Below are 15671 nucleotides of genomic sequence, written 5' to 3' on the forward strand. Positions count from 1 at the left end.
CATGAATGAATAAGTTGAAACTTAAAAAATTAACATATTCTCCTTTTGCGCATTGAATTTGTGAATCAAATATTGAGGAAAAAAAAATTGTGAATCAAATAGTAGAACATTAGTCCAAGTGATTGGCTAAAAATCAGTTTAAGCGGTCAATGAAATTAAGTTGAATATACATATATAATATTCAAAATAAATACTAGTGTATGACAAATAAATCACGTTTAGCATAAATCACGTTTTGTTTGATGATCTTCTCGAAGCACGTGGCTAACTGAGACAAATTGTGGATTTGATGCCGTGTCTCTTGGCAATCCCAACATCATCAATATGTCACCAACATTTATATAAATATTGAGTGTTTTTTTTTTTTTTTTTTTTTTTTTTTTTTTTTTTTTTTTTTTTGAGAATAGTTTCGGAAACTAAAAATCAAAAAGAGTTTTAAGAATTGGTTTGGTAGACAATTTTTTGAACAGCTGGTAAAAAAAAAAATGGATTTCAAATATCTGTTTTTTTGTAATTTTTTGAAAAATGTTATCATAGTTTCAAAATTTCTTAACATTATTTTCAGAGAAGTATAACATCTCTTAATATAGAAATTATTATAGTACGAGAATAATTGGTCTCAATCAATTATTAGTTGACATGTATGTAAAAATATTGAATAAATTTGACACATTTGTTTGTGTATGAAATACTAAACTATTTAAAAAATGAGGTGAAAATAATGATTTTCATCTTCCTTAATATATCATAGAGGATTCAGATTCTCGAGATATCTGATGTCACCCTCAATCAACAAAGTTATATAAGAAATTGATTTTTTTTTTATTCGAACCATCAATGTTGAAATTTAAACTAAAACATATATATATATATAAAAAAAAGGAAAAAGGGAATTTAAATCTAAAATCTTACTTTAAGTTCAAAATATATTATCTTTCCAAAACAAAATATAACAAAAAGAGCTTTTATCATAAAGGGTTACTCCTATATTTTAAATTTGGGGGCCATATTGGACCAAACTGACATTATCTCATGAAATAATTAGGGGGTCCCTATAGTGTGTCCCTTTCATTTTTCCAGTCAAGTCAAATTTATAGTCAAGCTAATAGTAAGACCCAACATTAAAAGAAGTGAATCCCACTAAAGCTGTGTTTGTTTAACACAACATCATGATTTACACCCCCTCAAATGTCAAAAACCAATATATATATATATATATACACACACAGTATATGTGTGTGTATATATATATATATATATATAAACTATAAACACAGATGATAATGGTAAGCTTTAAGCTTGGCCTCAAAAGGTAATGACAGAGACCTAAACCGTTCCTCATGGCAACAGATTCTAGTTAACACGAAAGAGAATCTCTCTCTTTCTAACTGTGGGACTGTGATGAGAATAAGCAAATGACAATGCCGGAGCTAGGGTTTCAAGGTCAGGACCAGCTGAGATTGAGGTACAGAGCTCGCGATGTTAGCCCCGACTCTGTGATCTTCACCGTCGAATCCAACTTCAGTCTCTTCTCTTCCGCTTCTGGAAGCGTCGATCGTTGCTCCTTCGCGTCTGATGTCCACGATCACGACTCTCTGGTCTCCGAGATCTCTCAGGTAACTCCACTCTGTTTTCATCAGATTCTTCGATTGTATTTGTTGTGCGTGTGTGTATGGTGATTTCTAGTGAATTTATGTTCTGAATATTTGAACAAACATCGATTTATAACAGTGTGTGTGAGCTCAGATAGAAGAAATCGCTGTTTTGTTTGATTATTTATCTGCATTTATTGTTCCTTACATGTTTAAATCACATCATATTTTGATTCTTGACATGCTGCATGTGAAGATCTGTCAGAACACACACTCTATATATGTATAGATTATGCAAGATAGAAAACGACTGAACGATATTGTTTTTTTGGAAGTAATGGTGATTGACTTTTATTTTGAAAACTTTGAAATTGGGAAGATATAATAGTGTTTTTTGAAAAATCAAATCCACTTCTTAAATTTGAAATTTGTCGACTACGAAGAGTTGAAATCTTTGATTTGAAACAGGATTTGGCAGGACATGATCAGGGTGAGGCTTCGAGCGGTGTAGATCCAGATTCAAACAAATCAACAGTACACAAGAACTGTTACCTTAGCAGAAAAGTGGGAAAAGCAAAAGGTACCCTACATCTTAGATCTCATGTGGTCTTCTAATAAAGCAAGAAATTAGTATAACTGCACTCAAATTTCATATTTCCTTCAATTGTACTCAGTTCAAAAAGAAGACGACGAGGGAGAGACGGAGGACGAAATTCAAACCCTGCATTCACCTAGAAACTTCTTCTCTCAAGCTCTCAAAGGTAATTTCTGTGTCCCAATTCAAATCAGTTTTATTATTATTATTTTTTTTCAAAATTATAATTGTTAGTGTTCCAATCAGAATGTCAAGACAGGAGATCCAGATCTGAAGCTCATTTGAAAAAGTCGGAGAGGCGAAGACCTGCTTCGCTAGATCTGAACATTTCTATAAGCAATGCCACAAGCTCCTCCCCGCGGATTGCAATCATGAAGAAAAACTCTGTTTTGACTCGCCGAACTGGTACGTTCCCAAGCCCAGGAACACCAAATTATCAGCACACTAGTGTTGGGATGCAGAAGGGTTGGAGCTCAGAACGTGTGCCGTTGCATACCAATGCCAACCGGAGGCATGTTGGTGCTGCATTGTTGCCTTTCAATAGCGGGAGGACTCTGCCTTCCAAATGGGAAGATGCTGAGAGGTGGATTTTCAGTCCGGTTGCAGCAGATGGTCCGGTGAGGCCTTCATTTACACAGCCTCAGAGGCGGCCCAAGTCCAAGAGTGGGCCTCTTGGACCTCCTGGAATGGCATACTACTCACTGTATTCACCTGCTGTGCCAATGCTTGAAGGAGGAAATATTAGGAGTTTGATGGCTAGATCTCCGTTTTCAGCTGGGGTGATGGCAACAGAAGGTTTGTCAATTCGGTGTGGTGGAAGTCGTGGGGCAGGCGGAAGTTTCCCTGCACACATGGAGCCTTGCATGGCAAGGTCAGTCAGTGTACATGGGTGCTCTGAACTTTTGAATCAATCTTCCTTGGCTGGCACCCAAGGTATAGTTTCATTTCTCTCTATTATTTATTTTTAACGTCAGTTTCATCTCTTCTCAGTTAACATTTAATGCTGTGCTCTGTACAATTTCTCTGATATGGTTTGAATGGCTATGGCTCAGTGTTGAAGATTGCTCACAGTGAGTGAATAGTTGGCTATGAGATTGACAATAACACATCTTATTTATTGGATACCATCAGTTGTTTCTCAATATATTCTTTAGACATCACTAAATCAGTAGTTGCACAACATCTTACAGCAGAAAATTTGCTGGATACAACATTCAAAGCACAAATAGCAAAACATGTTAGATTAACTACAAAAAAATGTGTCGCCCTACTTTTATCGTTATTGACATTTAGGTGATCTCACTTTTTTCAGAAATATGTATCCTCATCCGTTTACTATGTAAAAGTACTCTACGTATCTAATAAAGTTGATATTTAGATGAAATGAGTTCTCCAATGCAAAATAAAATATCCTACTTTTTTTTTTTTTCCTATTTACTTTATTTCTTTTGAAGGAGTTTGCATATGATACTTCAATTATAGGAAGTTGAACATAATTGTCAACGTACTCTCACTTCACTCATACCGGCTGAGTTAAAGCTAATTGGTAACAAGTTGAACATTTTAATAAAGTGTGTTTCCAAATTGTTTAGGGAATCTTTATATTTGGGTGAGTCAATGAGTTACTATTTTTTCTGAAGTTAGTCCACATGCACTTTTGCTCTTTTACCTTTTATGAACTTCACATTCTTTTGTAATGATGAGTTATGTGCAAAGCAACATACCTGCTTTGATTTCTTTCCTGGTTGTGTATGCTATTTAAAGGATGTGGTTTTCAATTTGTAAATTGAAAAGTCTATCATTCCTTTTTGTTGGTTGTGGCGTCTTGGCATTGGATCAAATATTCAGAGGAGATTGATGGTGTTAAGGATGCAGCCACCGATATTTCTCGAGATGTTTCAAGAAGGGATATGGCAACCCAGATGAGCCCCGAGGGTAGCCTCCACTCATCTTCCCAAAGGAATTTATCTTTCTCTCCCTCAACTCCATCTGTCCTCCCCATTGTGGAGCTGCAGAGTGTCCATTCTCCAAAATCAGAAGTGAGAGATGTGCAGGTTGATGAACGGGTCACTGTGACCAGATGGTCTAAGAAACAGAGAGCTCGATTTCCAGGGAAGGGTTCAGAAAATATTGATGCCTGGAAAAGGAAAGCTGTGGGGGCTCGATCTTCTGCTTGGGAAGTTTCAGAAACCACAAATAGCATTTCAAAGTATGTATCTGTTACTTCAATGAAATTTCCCAGCTTTAGAAAATATGATGAATGAGACTTGGAGAGAGTAGGGACCGGTTTAATTTTGCTGTTAGGAAGCCAATGACAAGACATGAAGAGAAACAGCTAGAAAATTGTCTAATTGAGTTTACTCACCACAATGAATAAAAAGACATGACATGTAGTCTGTAGAATCCTATTGCGATTGACTGCTTTTAACCACAACTCTGTATGATAAGACATGTCAGAGATTCATTTTGTGTTGCAGTGACAATATGGTCTTCTGGATAAATCAAGCCTTATGGTTATTTGAATTGTCACCATATTTTTCTATTTGATATATTTTGAGTCTATTGGCCTTGTAGTAAAATTGTCTCCTCTGCCAAACTCAATTGAATTTTCAAAAGGATTACATGCAGTTTGGAAGATATTGATCTATTTAGATTTTTTTGAACTTCATATTAATTATTAGGATTTGTTAAGAGTCCTTTTTTTTGTTGTTCTATTTCATCACCACATCTTATTTCTTTTCCTTTCGGTCAACATAATGTGTTTTACTTGAATACTTAAATTTGTTGCTTGTAGTTCCATAAAATTACGAGAATCTAGGAAGCACGGTCACTCTTTTAGGGGTGTTGGACATGTGTCTGACATGAGCATGTGTGGGAATAGTCGGACACGTGTTCAACGCGGCTAGGAGTGTCTTGGAGTTGGAATACTTTTTTTTTTTTTTTTTTTTTTTTTTTTTTCCTGCTTAGACTCTATTGGGACAACAGGGACACGTTAACGATACTTTTGGGACACTTTCATGATACAACGGGTAGCTTTGTGATCTTTTAAAAAGGAATAGAGTTCCAATGCAATTTTAAAAAATATGACTGGTTAATAGAAAAATAACATAAAGTGTTAGAAAACAAAAGCAGCACTTATTATTTCGTCATCCAGCTCTGAGTTCCAAATTGTTGATTATATTTATGATAGTGTGGATAAAATGAGTAAAAATCAAATTTTTGTATATGTAATAATGTATTATATTATTATTATTCTTTTATTGTTGTATCCATGCTGTGCCGTGTCCTATTTTTTTTGCCATGTCCTAGAGGAGTTAATGCCAAATTAGAGAATTGGAGAAAAGCTTTAGAATTAAAATGGTTGGTAGAAATAAAACAGAATACATGGAGTGTAACTTTAGTAAATCTAGAATACAAATGAGGATGTAGTGATAATTGAGAATCAAGAGGTGCAAAAAAGCGAGCATTTTCGTTATTTAGGCCCAATTATTTATAATGAAGGAGAAATTGGAGATGACCTTAATTATAGAATTAAGGATGGGTTAAATGGAGGTGTGCATCTAGTATATTGTGTGATAGGTTTTTTCCCTTACGAATGAAAGGGAAGTTCTGTCAAACAATTATTAGATTGGCCATACTTTATGGCACAAAATGTTGGGCAGCTAGGAAACAACATATGCTTAAAGCGACAGTGGCAGAAATACAAATGTTGAGATGGATGTGCGGTAAGACTAGAAAGGATAGAATTAGAAATGATCATATTCGGGAGTCGTTGGAGTAGGGCAAATTGGAGATAAAATGAGAGAAAATCGGTTAAGATGGTTTGGACATGTGCAAATAAAACCTTTGAGTGTGCCAATTAGGACGAGTGATATGGTTCACATTGAGTGTAATACTAAGGGAAGAGGAAGACCAAAGTTAATGTGGGTAGAGTTAGTAAGGAAGGATATGATAATTGTGGTTTGACCAAGGCTATATGGCCTTAGAGCAGAATGAAAACACCGGGTTCATGTAGCCGACCCCAAGTAATTGGGAAAAACGGTTTTTGTTATTGTTGTCGTCATATTGCCGGCCGTATCCGTATGGTGCATACCCATGTCCCATGTTTGTATGCGTGGTTTATAGACTATAATCCAATTAAAATTACAATGCAAGGAGACATAAAGTACAACACATTTATTTTTTGATGACCTCTCTCTCCAGCGGTCCAACCCCTATCCTCCCTTTCTTCCTTCTTTATGTCCCTCTGTTGATATGCACTTTTAAATATATATTTCAGATTTACAAGGGAGGAGGCCAAAATCACTGCATGGGAGAACCTGCAGAAGGCAAAAGCAGAGGCAGAAATGCGTAAGCTAGAGGTTCTCTTCTAATTGCATGTTTTCCCTTACACAGTTGTAAAATTGTCTCGATAGATTAGATTATGCATGAATTCTTTTTTCAGCATATATATTTTTCCAAAAGGATGAGCCACAACATCAAAAGGTGCCAAAGGGGGGCAACAAGAGGTGTTGGTGGGAAAGGGTGATGTGTGTGTAAGCCCTGTGAATGTGTAGCATACCAAAAAACTTATCTATATATACCTACCAAATTCTTGTGATTTACTTTGTCTTGTTTGGTTTTTAACAATATCAGTGCAGTCTAGTAAGATATTCTTGTTATCATATCCATAGGTATCAAATTTTAGTAATCTAAGACATGCATTGTTGTCTGTATCTGAATGGAAACACATTGTGCAGCTCACTGTAAACATATTAAAGGAGTAGATTCCTAATCACTTCGTCAAAACTCAATATTCTACTTTCAGTTCCATTTTCAATTCTCTAGCTGACCAAATTGAATGTGTGTATCGATGAAGCAAAATCTTTTACATCAATGGTAGAGGTACTTGCATCTGGTAGTAAATATTTAAAATGTGTGTTTTCTGCACCTTGGTCCATTTGGTAATCGGACCTTACTGACTTAAAACGTATGTGCAGATGAAACTGGAAAAAAAGAGATCGTCATCTATGGATAAGATAATGAACAAACTGAGGTCAGCTCAAAAGAAGGCACAAGAAATGAGGAGTTCAGTGTTAGCCAATCAAGCTCATCAAGTTGTCAGAGCATCCCATAAGGCCATATCTTTCCGCAGGACCCGCCAGATAAGTTCCTTGAGTGGCTGCTTTACCTGTCATGCTTTTTAGCGCCTCATTCAGCTGTCTGATTGCCCTTTTAAACAGCCTCAATTGACAGGTAACTTCTCTATTTTTGAATCTCAAGACATTTATTTTCCCCTAACAGAACCTAGAAATGACTAGATTCCACATTGTTTGACATATAAGTGACTCAAAGATCATAATCATTTGCAATAGTTTTTGAGAACATCAAAATATGTTGCTACATTGTCATCATTTTGGGGACACTTTTATCAAGACTTCTTTTAGGATAGTGACTTGTGCTTTTCATTTGTGTCAATTCATCCAAATTGATTGAAGATTACCAAATACAAACACATCAGGCCTTCTTCACTATGTTGCTCTTACACGTTTAAATCATTTGGATATCCTATTTTTTCAATTTTATTTAGCACTTGAATGGCGCCCATTATAGAATCACTTCAATTGTCATAAAACTTTGGATTCATGTAGTTTTATGAAATTTCTAAAAATGACTATATATACGTCACTACATGTAACAATAAGGGACTCATTTAAATTAGAATGGTGCACTACCATGAAATGATCTTTTTCCCATTAGAATTCAAAAGACCTCATATTCGATTAACTAATATATATTTTAATTATAGTAAAAAGTTTATTGAATCTCTGCCCAGATATGAGTTGGATGACTGGAGTAGGAGAAGGCGAATGAATGGTGAACAGTGCAGAGCAATTGATGTTTCGACACTTAAATTGGTAACTCGGTTTTCTAGCCGCATCAAGCACCATTACCTCAACAAAGATCTTCAGATGATAAGCAATATCCACCCTCTGTAGCATTTTTGGAATTTAATCCATTTTTAGTGAATTTGTCTAATAATGCCTGTACGTGTGTAAGTATGTAAACAACTTTAGTGTTACCAAATCTTGAAAAAACAGTGTAGGTATTATTCTGGTTGGGCTCGCTCTTTTTCCAGAGATTTGGAATTATAAGTATGCAAATTTCTTGCATGTTATTGTTTACTAATATTCTTTCCATATTTATGGAGTTGCTGTGCAACTATACGAAACTGTGATGGTCCAAAATCTTTACTTTCTCCAATATGATTTCAGAAATGTGCATCAGTTCTTAGAAGAAAGCCTAGCTGCAATTATTTTACCTCGTGTCACCACATTGGTTTTTCTCTAAAACCAGTTTGGTAGGTAGGAATGAAAAGAAATAAAATATAATGGAATGGTCATTCTCATTCTATTGTTTGGTTGCAAATATGAAATGAAGTGATAATCATCATTCTAAGTGGTGATGGTGGAAGGCGGTGGCGTTGGGGAAGGCGGTGGCGGAAGGTGGAAGACGAAGGCGGTGGTGGTGGTAGCCAATAATTTCATTTCTTATAATGAATTTTCATTCCATCGGTTTAGATGTGAAATAGATTTTCATTCCGAGGGAATAGTCATTCCCACTTTAAATGTCGTACCAAATAAGGAAATTGTTGGTTCATTCCATTCATGCGTTGCCAAATTAGGCCCAAGTGACCTGAATTTTGAAATGGAGGATCTTATATGAAGTGTTGATTATAATAAAAACGAGGAATGAGACACAAATGATATGTCAATCTTAAATGGTCCTCAAAAGGAATTCACCATTTTACTTGTGCAACGTTCACAATGGTTGCCTAATGTTACGTCCCGCGCGCTGAAAAGGATGTTTGCATGGCGTCACGTCCCACGAGTGCTGAAAATGATCTTTGCATGGCATGAAAAGAGTAGAATATAGTAGAGTTTTAGAGTCTTCGCCCTGCCTAATTGTAGGGATATTATGGCATAACACTCGACACACGAGCGCTGAAAAGAATGTTTACATGACATGAAAAGAGTAGAGTATAATAGAATTTTAGAGTCTTCCGAATTTGTATAAGGAATTGTGGTGTAATATAGAGAGAGTTGGAAGGTTTTAGAAGAACTTGTAAATATGTAGAGAAATAGAGAAGATTCAAAAGAGTAGAAAATTTTGTAGACTCATAACTATTAGAATGCGTGGAGAGTTGCAGTTAGGAGACATATTAATAGGTTAATAGATTATTCCTCTTTCGAACAATTGCCTCCACGGGTGGAGCGGAGTGAGAGTAAGGTCTGTAAGTTACTTTTTATCATGAATTTAAATTTTCTTTTGAGGGTAGGTATGAAGATAGTTGGTAAAAGGTGATAAAATTTTTTAGTTGTTCTATAACATTCCTGAAACAAATTAATGGACTAATTTTGTCCATTCTTTCTACTATGTAGAGATGTCCTTCCCTCTGTTTGGGTGTTTTGTTAATTATAAATTTGTAACGTGGTGGTGTATTTTTAATTTTTATTATATGTATTATACTCTGTTAAATTTTTTTGTAATTGTGATGGTGTGTTTCTGTTGCATTGGTTTTTCAAATTGAGGATCTTAACTAATTATAAGAAAGAGGAATGTCACACCAATAATAATCCTAAATGGTCCTCAAACGAATTCATTGGGCTTATAAATAGGTCATGGAGTGTACCAACAAGCTCCAAGTGATTGATCGAGGAGCCCACCAAGAGTGAGAGCCCTCTACAATACCCAAGTATGTGTGAGTGCAGAGGTGGCTATAGTACTGGAGAAACCCTAGGCCGTGACAGTGTTGACACCCTTCTGGGCAGTGACATGACAAAGCTGGATTTGGCAGTGATGGCACGACAGTGGGTGTTCTAACGTTGAAGGAGGTCAATCTGTTGATGGACAATGAGTTATTTGATGTTCGGACTTTTTAGTGGTTTAGTTTGTCTTAACATTATGATAGTCTTTAATTATCGTATTATTTTAAGAGTTGTATTAGGACTCTTTGGTTTTTCTTTAAATAGTAGTGCAATAATCATGGTAAGGGATCCAGCACCTCTCAAACAATTGCATCAATAGTATTCTTTTTCTAAATTTTTCTTAGTTTAATTGATTTTCTTTCTAGTTTTAATTCAGTTTTCTTTTAGTTGATCAAATTCTAGTGCAACTTCCTTCATTATTTCTTTTCTGCAATCTGAATTCTTGTTCCTAGAAGTTTCGTTTCATTAATTTGATTTTAGCAGTTATCATAGTTTTCTCATTCTCGTTTAATTTCACTAACGGTTCATTTGATTAGATAGAACTAGTAAAAATGAAAAAAAAATTCAAAAATATTTAAACTTTTTTGTCCGTTTGTTTAGAATGAAACGAAAAATACGCGAAAATTTTTGTTTATCAGAAAAATTGTTAAGTTATATTATAAATTCTTATTATACCTATAATTATTTGTTGGATAACTTGAGTTTCCTTTATCTTTTTATGCCTTTTTGACAGACAATTTTTTTCCAAACGTAAATGAACTCGTGAGAGATCTTATTTTTAGCATTTTTTTGCTTTATTCTTTTTTCCCCTTTTTTTTTTTTTTTTTTTTCTTTTTTTTCAAATACGTATATACATATAACATATTATGGTGGGTATTTTTTAAGTGCATTATATTAATTTTCAATATGTAGTTATATATATCAACTAGGTTTTAGAATTTGTTTTAGGAAATATATACGTTCCTTAAAAAGAATAATACAAAATATTCTATATACAAAATATACTATCGTTATATAATTATAGTTGAATTTAAAAAAAAAAACCCTCGTAAACTTGGTTGTTATATGTAAAATTTTATTAGTTTTGTTTATTCTAATATAAAAAAACATCTAGTGGAACAATCTTAATAAATTGTAATGTCCAAATCACACACACATATATATATATAATAAAATATTTTTGAGTAAAGTAATTTAGGTGACTTGGTGTCTCACACAAGTTCATAATATTATTATCAACAACAAAATTTGATGCATGAATTAATTTTACTCAAGTTTATTTAAATTTTTAATATTTAAAATTATAAGGACAATTTTAACAAGTATAATTATTTTCTTTTGTCTTTCATTATATCCAAACTAACAACATAATATTTTCTCACAATGTACCATGGAAACTTAATTTTCTTTTCCTTCACTTCACTTTTACTTTCACTTTCCACCATCTATTTCCATTTAGCCAAACATACCCTTTAATTTTATTTTATTGACTTTTACTTTCACTTTCCACCATCTATTTTCATTTAGCCAAACATACCCTTTAGTTTTATTTTATTGCAATTTCTTTTTTTCCTATTGAGAGAGTTTTCTGTTCTCTCTCTTACAATTTTCTCTGAAAGAGACTAGATGTTCGAATTCAAACCAAGCACATTAATTATGGCACGCCCGCAATAACCAATTTCTGAGTCTTAGCGATTTAAGTGGTCAACAAACAATTTCAAATTTATCTTTTATAACATAGGTTAGATTTGAAAGTAGCTATAAAGGCAGTTGGCAAAAATGAAGCGTGGTGTTAAAAAAATTAGTTATTCAATAACAATCTAAACTACTCTGGAAACAAATTCAGTTAGTTGAAACAAACAGATTATTTGAACAAAAAAAAAAATCCAACTAATATCATTTGGATGGATATTAATCAATCTTGTGTCATGACGAGTGTAGATTTATGGATTTTGTCATTGCTTTTCTACACTTCTTGTAAAAATAATGAAAGACCTGTAAAGACTAAATTAAAGATGATATACAATAAGTAGGGTCGAACCATACAAGAATTAAACTCGTGAATCAATATCAAAACCAAAATTTTTGGGAGAGAACTTTTAAAACAATTGATGATTTTTGAATAATAAACTAAAAACAAAATAAATAAATAAGACTGATCAAATAATTGGAAAAATCTAAAACGAAAGAATCCACCACCATGGCTTACTATAAATAACTTTGTATATTTCTTTTTATGTAAATTTTTCTCTTATAATCAAATCACTTCACCAGTCCAATTACAACTTGGAAGGATGAAGGAAAATAATAGCGTGAAATAACACTTTGCTATATATATATATATATAAGAATATATTTTACTTAATCCGATATATCTTTGGTAAATAGAAGTAGGCATTCTCCGAATTACCATTAATTGACAAACCAGAAGAATCCTCCTAATTTTTTATAAAAATAAGAATACAAAATACAAGAGTAAAATAATATTCTAAAGAGAAAAACTTACACAATATGCATGATACAGCTATTTGTAATTCAACCATGGTAGCTTCATCACTCCCTTGAGAAGGGGTGTTTAAGTTAGCATACTTATACGAAAACAAAATAAAGAAATAAAAACAATCTTCATAAAAATAAAATAAAAGAATTACACGAAAGAATTTTAGAAAAAATATTGAACTCTGTATTATTTTCATCTCATCCTACTGAAGCATGTCCTGTCTATTCTACATCTAAACCTTCAGATGCTCAAGTGTACGCCTTTAATACCTAAAGGAGACCGACGGCTAATACCTTTAGCCAAACTTACCATCCTGATACTAGAAACCATCCTAATTTTTTATGGCGACAAAATTTGCCTCCCCAAACGTTAGGTGGTCAATCCGGTTTCCAAGGTAATTCCAATAGGCAAGCTTAATCTCAAGGTTTGCTAGTTCCTCAAGGTCAGTTCCCACCGACCAACCAATTGAGTAATAATCATGATCTAGCACTTGATCCCATGAGCAATTATGTTCCTCTTGTCCCACAAAACCAACATGTTTCCAACTATGAGGACACTCTGAAGATGTTTGCTCTGAATCTCGACCAATCCAATAAGCAATCCAATCAGAGAATTCAAAAGCTAGAAAGCCATTTTGACCTTTTAACTCATAACCAACTGCAATTCCAACAATCAATGCAAAATTTGTTGAGTCAACTCACTTCTCTTATGTCTGAACGACCAAGAGGTACCTTGCCTAGCCAACCTGAAATCAACCCTAAGGCAAAAGGGGTTCATCATATTGAAACTTCCTTTTCCATTGACCAATCAAATGGCCATGTGAATTCTATCATCACCCTTAGGTCAGGGAAACAAATTGATAATAAGGTTGAGTTACCCACCCAACATGAGCCTGAACTATCAGAGTCTCGTCCATCAAACACTTCAAAAGCCAAAAAGGACAAAGATTCTCAAATTGATAATCCCACTCTTCCGCCCTATGTTCCACCTGCACCTTTCCCTTCCCGACTGGTCAATAATAAAAAGGATTCCCAATATAGTGAGATCTTCGAAATTTTTCAAAATCTTCAGATTAATATTCCATTTCTTACTGCCATTAAGCAAATTCCTTCTTATGAAAAGTTCATTAAAAACTTAGTAAAGAGGAAAACCAACATACCTAAGGAAGCCTTCATCGCCCAACATTGTTCCTCATTCCTACAAAACCAAGCTGTGGTCAAACATAAAAACCCTGGTAGTTCAACTATCAGTTGTAAGATTGACGAAAATTTTGCTGACTAATCCCTATTGGATTTAGGTACTAGTGTGAACTTGTTACCTTATTCTGTCTACCAAGAGTTATGATTGAACAATTTGAGGAAAACCGATGTTAGAATCCAATTAGCTGATCGATCAGTTAAGATTCCAAGGGGTATCATTGAGGATGTGATTGTTAAAGTGACCGATTTTTATTACCCAGTCGACTTCATTGTTCTCGACACCCAACCTACTCAAGGTAAACAGATTCCCATCAATTTATGCTAGTAAGATAAATCACCTTATGTCATCTACTATGTTAGTCTAACCCTGAATGATGCCCAACTAAGCTACTCGACCACTGAGAAAGAATTGTTGGCGGTAGTGTTCTCCTTTGACCAATTTTGCTCTTATTTGATAGGATCTAAGGTCATCATTTATACCGATCATATTGCGTTGAGGCATCTTCTCTCCAAGAAAAATGCCAAACCTAGGTTGATACGATGGATCTTACTCTTTCAGGAATTTGACCTTGAAATTCGTGATAAGAAAGGCTCTGCGAATGTAGTCGCTGATCATTTGTCTCATCTAGTTGTTGATTCGATTAGCAATTCTCTTCCCATCTTTGATTATTTCCATGATGAATAACTTTTTGCGGTATCTCCTGCACCATGGTATGCCAATATTGTCAATTACATTGTCACAAGTCAAACCCTTTCTACTTGGTCCAAGCAAGAGAGAAATAAATTCCTAGCTAAGGTTAAAGAATATTTTTGGGATGACCCCTACCTGTTTAAGTATTGTCAAGATCAAATCATTCGTAGGTGTGTCCCCGAGGTAGACAAAGAGTCCATCATTTCATTCTGTCATGATCAGGCTTGTGGTGGCTATTTTAGCTCTAAACAGACCGCTGCGAAAATCTTACAATCAGGTTTTTATTGGCCCACCCTTTTTAAGGACACCCATACCTACTGTCTAACATGTCCTAGATGCCAACTCTTAGGTAAGATTACCAAAAGGAATGAATGGCCCCAACAATCTATACTTGTGATTGAAATCTTTGATGTTTGGGGTATTGACTTCATGGGACCCTTTATCTCTTTGTATGGGTATACTGTGATACCCCCTAATTTTGGAACACGGATTGATCAAGTCCGCGCACAAAATCAAGGGATATCAAAACAATTTAAGTATTTAACAAGCACAGAATACAAAGAAGAATAATAAAGAATAAATAAACCGCTGAAGAAAACTAATAAATAAATATTACTTAATGATTCTCCAACAATTACAATTCGGAAATCCCATAACTCAAGGACCCCTTAAAACATTATCCAATAATCCAATACTATTTAAAAGTACACAAGATGAATAGACGAATGACAGTCTCCCAGCTGCGGATCCTCAACCTCGAGACTGGAACCTCTAATAACCTGAAAAATAAATCGTAGGTTAAACCCTACGAGCAAGTTCACTCTACCAGGCCTCTGAAAACCAATAAGCAGATCATCTCTGATCAAAACCAAACCTAATAAAGTTTTAACTTTAATAAAGCACGATATACATGTCTATATATAATTTTATATACTATACTAATCATATCCATTAATAGGTTTATTAAATTTCCATACCTATTAAATAATTATTAAAATAATATTCATACCTAGACCAATCTACCATTTCATTTTATAAAAACTCCTTTGACCTTAATCCCATCCTAGTCAGTTGTTTAATCATTTAAACAACAAATTATAATAAAAGAAATACTCTATTTAATCCCAACCCGATAATGATTTTAATTGTTTAAATCACATATCCAAAATCCAAGTTTTGACAAATCATCCACGTCTTCCCCAATATTATTTTATTAATGTAAAATAATACACTAACCAGTAAGTACTAAACTATTCTCATTTAAGAATATCTAACCCTAATCCAATCCATACATACAACAACCATAGATGATATTTTAATCATCTAACACATAACAACGTAATTAT

The 15671-nt window shown here is 34.1% G+C and overlaps 1 protein-coding gene across 2 annotated transcripts; it reads left to right on the top strand.

Moving 5' to 3' along the window:
- The first annotated feature begins 1264 nt into the window (after window positions 1–1264).
- LOC132278728 (uncharacterized) lies at window positions 1265–8398 on the top strand. 2 transcript variants are annotated; one of them, XM_059780595.1, is made up of 8 exons: window positions 1265–1616; window positions 2061–2172; window positions 2267–2353; window positions 2434–3120; window positions 4063–4396; window positions 6467–6548; window positions 7167–7422; window positions 8003–8398. In XM_059780595.1, exons 1-7 carry the CDS (start codon window positions 1416–1418, stop codon window positions 7371–7373), a joined length of 1710 nt encoding a protein of 569 aa, XP_059636578.1. In that variant the 5' UTR covers window positions 1265–1415; the 3' UTR covers window positions 7374–7422; window positions 8003–8398. The 2 variants fall into 2 exon arrangements, with proteins under 2 accessions (XP_059636578.1, XP_059636577.1); XM_059780594.1 differs by having other exon boundaries at window positions 1267–1616; window positions 4036–4396.
- Window positions 8399–15671: the final 7273 nt, after the last annotated feature.

The sequence above is a fragment of the Cornus florida genome, unplaced genomic scaffold (genome assembly GCF_030987335.1).
Source record: "Cornus florida cultivar Cherokee Brave unplaced genomic scaffold, ASM3098733v1 CherokeeBrave_3.0.0_Hap2_Chr10, whole genome shotgun sequence".
NCBI lineage: Eukaryota > Viridiplantae > Streptophyta > Magnoliopsida > Cornales > Cornaceae > Cornus > Cornus florida.

What these genes read in the sequence shown, in the direction of transcription:
- LOC132278728 (XM_059780594.1), top strand. Translation starts at nt 1,416, where the DNA reads ATGACAATGCCGGAGCTAGGGTTTCAAGGTCAGGACCAGCTGAGATTG. An exon ending in TGGTCTCCGAGATCTCTCAG is followed by an intron (nt 1,617 to 2,060) that starts GTAACTCCACTC and finishes GATTTGAAACAG; the next exon opens with GATTTGGCAGGACATGATCA. An exon ending in CAGAAATGCGTAAGCTAGAG is followed by an intron (nt 6,549 to 7,166) that starts GTTCTCTTCTAA and finishes ACGTATGTGCAG; the next exon opens with ATGAAACTGGAAAAAAAGAG.